Source organism: Triticum urartu, chromosome 3A (assembly GCF_056163025.1).
Source record: "Triticum urartu cultivar PI428250 chromosome 3A, HENAU_Tu73, whole genome shotgun sequence".
NCBI classification, from domain to species: domain Eukaryota; kingdom Viridiplantae; phylum Streptophyta; class Magnoliopsida; order Poales; family Poaceae; genus Triticum; species Triticum urartu.
Window position 1 is genome coordinate 571164796 of NC_141875.1, and position 6234 is coordinate 571171029.

The following is a 6234-nucleotide window of genomic DNA, read 5'->3' on the forward strand; positions in this document are numbered from 1 at the left end:
TTTCCACATAGCATCATCACGGATAATGGTACGAACCTTTCTAAAGGTGAGATGGAGGAGTTTTGCCAACGAGAGCACATCCGGCTTGATGTAGCGTCCGTGGCTCACCCCCAGTCTAATGGTCAAGCTGAGAGGGCGAATCAAGAAATCCTGAAGGGTATCAAGCCTCGGCTTATGGTCCCTTTGAAGCGGATGCCGGGTTGGTGGGTGGAAGAATTACCATTTGTTTTATGGAGTATAAATACCACCCCAAACCGATCTACGGGATATACACCTTTTTCCTGGTTTATGGGGCTGAGGCTGTCCTCCCAAGTGATATTCGTCACGACTCGCCCCGGGTTGCGAATTATGTTGAAGGGGACAACGAGCAAGCACGCCAAGAGGCGCTGGACCTATTAGATGAGAAACGAGACATGGCTTTGGCTCGGTCGGCGGTTTATCAACAAGACCTGCGGCATTATCACAGCCGCCGGGTTAAGACAAGAACCTTTCAAGAAGGTGATTTGGTACTTCGGCTCATTCAAGACCAAACTGATATGCACAAGTCATCCCCACCTTGGGAAGGGCCCTTTGTGGTCAGCAAAAATCTGCACAACGGATCATACTACCTCATTGACGTTCGAGAAGACTCACGTAGCTCTGAGGAGGAGACCCGACGGCGATGGAACATAGCTCTCCTACGACCTTATTACACTTGAAGCCACAAGCTTTTCTTATGTACATATTTCAACAATGTATATATTATGATCTATATAATAAACCGGCATCCTTGCTATTAAGCAGGGTCTCCGCCTTTTTTTCTTTAAATATCTGTTAACTTGGGGGTTTCAGCTAATAAAGCGAAGTACTACCTGTTAGCCCGGCTACCATGCCATCATCTAGCTTGGGAGCTTCACACCCAAGGGGCCAAAGAGAGTTTGATTGCTCAAAGCATGACTCAAACATAGGCACCCATTGAGTACAGCTCACAAAGTTACTTGGGGGCTCTTTGTGTCAAATACCAAAGAGTTTGAAAGGACCCTTGTAGCTGGGTATCGACCCACGGCTTGGAAGCCTGGTGTATTCACCTAAAACCCCGGGTTAACTTGCCTTCATCAAGTAAGCCACTCCTATCCAGGTAATCCTGGCACGACCCATCGAACGTTTGACAATTACTCTCATTGAGAACCTGAACTTGTCAAAGTTAAAACGATGATTGGTTAGTTGGAGGGCCATCTTAAAAGGCTTCGTCAAAATGGTTTAACTCAGTGGCCTGGCAGCCCATGAAAAGCCTCGATTTGGGCCTGGCGGCCCTTGAAAAGCCTTGACTATGGTTTTTGTTTGCTTCTTGCCAAGTTTTTGTTTTTGGTAAGGTTTATGTTAAACCGGTGTTTCTTAACCCAGTATGGCTTACAGATCTTCTGTTAAAGCATACAATTAAAGGTAACCCGGCATCCTTCAAAACCGGTCTGGCTTTGACACCTTGTCTCCAGCAATCAGCCGGTGTTCATCACAACCCGGTTCTATATCATATATATACCAGCTTGGCATGGTGGAAGTTGGGTTTTCACCCTTCTTCAAATCACAATTGGTAAACCAACATCAATGTTTTGTATCACATGTAAGATTTATTATTGCTGCAACCATAGTTGCTTACCAAGTTGTGTTGGGTATTTTGACCCGTCCGGTGGTAAACCGCCCGGACAGATTTTTCTTATGCAGACACAGGGATTGCATAATATTATGAAAATACATAAGCCAGTACTGAAATTATCATGACGAATCAACGCAAAGTATGTCCCAGTGCATGATGGCAACGGATTAAAGTATTTTCACTAGCCTATTACAAGGCGCTTGAAGGCCCAAAGTATGGTGTTTCCAACAGAACAAGGTTTATGGAGCATCACTCTGATTGCCGGATCAAGTCTCATTACCATGTTGATGCGAAGTTGATGGGTCATTTGGCGTCGGATCAGCCTCCTCCTCCCCACCTAGCGGCTGGAAGTTTGTGGTGGTCCAGTCAATCCGGGTTAAGGCCTGAAAGATAGCTTCTTCACTGATAAGTTCTGACAGATCAATGTCAGGGGCATAAGTGTGCTTACGGATTCGTGGAATAAGATTTTGCGCCTCCGGCATGACAGTGTTAACCCGTTTGTTGTTGGCATCATAATAAGACCGGTGAACAGTCAAGTTAGCATCTTCTGCCAGCTGACTTGCCAGAGGACGCATTTCCCTTGTCACTTTTTTAAGGGCTTCATCATCAAAATCTGCCCCGTTTTCTTGTGTGCTTGGAAAGCCTTTGGCAAGGTCAGCCCGATCCAAGTCGGCTATCCACGCTTTGGCTCGAGTGAGTGCCAACAAAGCGCCAGCCCTGGCAGCAGATCGCTTTACCTCTTCTATCTGTGTTGGTGCCATGGATAGCCTTGCCAGAGTGTCCTTGATCAGTGTTGGGGCCGGGTTGTCATAGGATGCTGCGCAGATAACCCGTTGAGCACCGGCGTATAGTTGTTCAAGCAGAGTATATGCTGCTTTCAGCTTCATCCGTACATCTGAGCCCAGATGAGTAATGCGGCTACCTGCAACGGTTCAAGAATTTCATATTTCAACCAGCACCTTACAAGATGGATATTTCAGATGCCTTGCTAGGAGTACTTACCAAATACTGTGGAGGTCATGGCGTTCACTTGACGCTTCAACCCAAAAAGCTCTTCTGCCACCGGTTTAAGAGCAGACTCGGTGTCTTCAGCCCGTTTCAGCAATGTACCCTTCTCAGTGTCCCAATTGGCACGTTCAGTCTTGAATTCTTCCTTCAGTCGTTCCATGGAAGTTAAAGCAGCTCGAAGTTCATCTTTGGCTTTAGAAGATTCTTCTTGATGAGATTTGATACTCTCTTGAAGATCAGCAATCTGTGTCCTTTGATGGTTTATGTCAGCCTGCCACAATCAGAGGAGCATATCAATATTTTATCAAAAGTCCCAAGCATACAACTGCTTCTACACTTGGCACTTGGGGACTAATGCGGATTGCTTCTTTCCTACTGCTTATTCAAAGTCCCAAGGATTAATACAAGTTTCAATCCTGGCACTTGGGGGCTAATGCAGATTGCTTCTTTCCTACTGCTTATTCAAAGTCCCGAGGATTAATACAAGTTTCAATCCTGGCACTTGGGGGCTAATGTGTATTTGTTCAAAAACTTAAAAGTCAACAATGTGCAGTTTGGAAGTTCAAAAGTCCCGGTTTTTCTATACAAGCTAAACCGGCCCTTGGGGGCTACAGGATACAAGATAGTGAAAATACAAAGATAAGGATGGAAATGTTTACCTCATAGCGTTCCTTCATCAGATTTACCAAGTCAGCCTCATTATCTCCGCTTGTATAAAGCCGGTTCAAGAATCCGGAATGAAGATCCTAGGCAGAAAGATTAGCATATTTTGACAAGTCAGCTTCCATCTTCCTCTTGCCCATAGAAGTAAACTCATCCTTGCCGGTATGTTTTGCCAAGATAACTCGATTGCCCGGAGCGGTATAAGCAGTGTCAGTAACAATAACGTCATCATCTTTGGCTGGGTTAGGAGTGGTAGCAGGGCTTGGCGGATTAGCAGTTGACCTCAATGGATCAACAACCGGACTTGCAGGTATAGCATGTGGACTTGTGGTGCCCTCATGTGTGGCCGGATCAGCTTCCGGCGAATCAGCGTTGTTAGTTGGCTCCGGTGGGACAGAATCATCTATGATATTATCAAGATTTTTATCAGGATTTTCAAGAGTTTTCTCTGGTTCAACTTCGCCGGTATGGGCACTGGTCTTGGCTTTCTTACTCAGACGAGCTTTAGCACTAATATTAAAACAAGTGTCGAATTTCGGGTTCCGGCAGACCCTTGAGGTTCGAACACTAGGGTGCGCGCGGAGATTTCACCTCCTACCTACCTGCTCCCCCCCGCCATGCTAGGATCTGAACTACGAAAAGAACAACACAAGGGACACAGGGTTTATACTGGTATGGGCCACCGTTGTGGTGTAATACCCTACTCCAGTGTGTGGTGTGGTGGATTGCCTCTTGGGCTGATGATGATGAACAATACAAGGAAGAACAGCCTCGCGAGGGTCTGTTCTTGGCTGGGGCGATGAACTGCTGGTAGGAGTTCAGCCACCTTTCTATCTCTCTCTCTGCTTCCAACCCACCGACTTGTCGAGAGCCCCTGCTATGTGGGTGGCTGGTCCTATTTATAGAGGCCCTGGTCCTCTTCCCAAATATCGAGCGGGAAGGGAGCCAACAATGGCGGGCTAATTTGAAGGGGGACACCAAGTATCAGCTATCCTGACAAAAGTAGTCTTCGTCTGTGCAAAGCTCTGGTGATGACGCCGTCTTGGGCTCCACGGTGACCTCCGTCTCGTAGTCCTCCTGGTCTCGGTCTCGTTGCACCGAAATGGCAACCTTTGCCTGATGCCTCGGTACTCCGCGGCTGCGCTTGCCTCCTTTGCACCAAAGAGGAAAGGAGGACGTTGCGCGGGCTGGCACCCGCCTGGCGCCCTTGGTCGTCATGGCTTGCGTCATGGCACCTCGTGAGGTACCCCGCCTTGATCTCTCCACCTCCTCGTGAGCCTGCCTGATGAGGCTGTGCCTGAGGAGGCTCCGCGTCGTCCGCCCCGCGAGGCTTGGCCCCTCGCGAGGCTCTTGGGTTTGTGTTGGTGAAGATGGGCCGTGCTGGGCCCCCCTTTGAGCCACGCCGCAGGCCGCAGGCAGGCAAGTCTGGGGACCCCCGTTCCCAGAACGCTGACAGTAGCCCCCGGGCCCAAGGCGCGCCAGGACTTGGCCGTGCAGGGAGGCGGAAGGGCAAGAGCGAAGCGCCGCGGGGCCTAACAGCCTGCGGCCTCGGGCACCGCGTGGCGGTTGACTGGACGTGGGCGCCTTAGCAACCGTGCGAGTTGATAAAGGAGTGGCATCCTCCTAGGCCTTGCTTCTTGCTTTCCCCGGTTGCTGCTCAGATCCCCTTTCTTGCGCCTCTCCTTCCTTCCTACGAAATCTCCAGATTTGCTCTGACCGTGCGACCTAGGAAGCCATGGCGCCTCGCCAGCCCCAGGTCGCAGCTTGGTACTCGTCTGCCCTGGACCCGCCGAACGTGTCGGAGGCGAGCTTTGCCCGGCTGCACCGGATGGCGACGGCGCGGGGTATCGACGGGGCGAAGGTGTTCAAGGCCGGCTCCGCCACCCCTCAGGGTCAAAGGAGCACCTTCTATCCGCTCTTCGTAAGTGCCATTGTTCTTGGCCTGGTGCCTCCCTTCTCCGAGTTCTTCTTCTCTCTCCTCCGCCATTACAAGCTACAGGCTCTACATCTCCATCCCAACTCCGTCCTTCTCCTGGCAATCTTTGCTTATTATTGCGAGGCCCACGTTGGGGTGCAGCCTTCAGTGGCCTTGCTGCGCCACTACTTTTACCTCCGGACCTCTCGCTGTCCTGCTTCCGCGTGCGCGAGCTTCATCGCGTACGGTGGCGCCATTGCCATCTCGAATCCTGGGAAAAAGGATTGAGGGCTTCAGGAGCAAGTGGATCTTGGTGGATGCTGGGCGCATCCACCCTCGGCTGATCTTGCCCATGCAGTAGCCCACGAGCTCCAGCGACTGGGGTCGAGCGGAGCTCATGGATCCCCGCGCGAAGATGGTGTTGGAGAAGATGGACGCGGATCTGAGGACGACCGACATGGCGGCGGCGAAGCTGACCGGTGCGTCGCTGCTGAGGGAGTTCCTAGAGCACCAGCTGGCTCCACTTTGGCGGTATTCACTTCCAATGTGGAGGCCCCGTCCGAGCCCTGCGGCCTTGGCCGACGGAGACCTGGCTGCGATTCTCCAGTCTCTGGTCGGGGGCAATGTGGCGAGGCTGGAGGGCGCTCCTACGCCCTTGTTCCTCCGCAACGACTGGGAGCGGGTAGTGAGGTCCATGCCCGTCTTCGATGGGGAAGGGCCCGTGCCCCTGGAGGCTCCCGAGGGATCGGTGGCTGTGCCCTCCGACGACTCCAGCGAAGAGGAGGAAGGGCCTGACTCCGAGGCGACCGATGGAGAGTCAAGGGCTCCCTTCCCCCGGCGCAGGTTCTCCGCCTCTCTCTGAGTGATGACGACGAGGATGACGACGAAGACGACGACGAGCAGGACGGCGGGGGCTCGCCCCCGATCCCGAAGAAGGACAGGACCGGGCTGATCTCCCGCGGCTCTGCCCCGGCCCTGGGGCGGGCTGCAGATGCACCTTCCGCCTCTAAGCTTC

At 51.9% G+C, this 6234-nt stretch overlaps 1 protein-coding gene across 1 annotated transcript; it reads right to left on the bottom strand.

Moving 5' to 3' along the window:
- Positions 1–1899: 1899 nt before the first annotated feature.
- LOC147980569 (uncharacterized) lies at positions 1900–2801 on the bottom strand. The gene is made up of 2 exons (XM_087515664.1): positions 2636–2801; positions 1900–2555 (listed from the first exon to the last, which is right to left on the bottom strand). Exons 1-2 carry the CDS (start codon positions 2799–2801, stop codon positions 1900–1902), a joined length of 822 nt encoding a protein of 273 aa, XP_087371790.1.
- Positions 2802–6234: the final 3433 nt, after the last annotated feature.

What these genes read in the sequence shown, in the direction of transcription:
- LOC147980569 (XM_087515664.1), bottom strand. Translation starts at nt 2,801, where the DNA reads ATGGAACGACTGAAGGAAGAATTCAAGACTGAACGTGCCAATTGGGAC. An exon ending in CATGACCTCCACAGTATTTG is followed by an intron (nt 2,556 to 2,635) that starts GTAAGTACTCCT and finishes GAACCGTTGCAG; the next exon opens with GTAGCCGCATTACTCATCTG.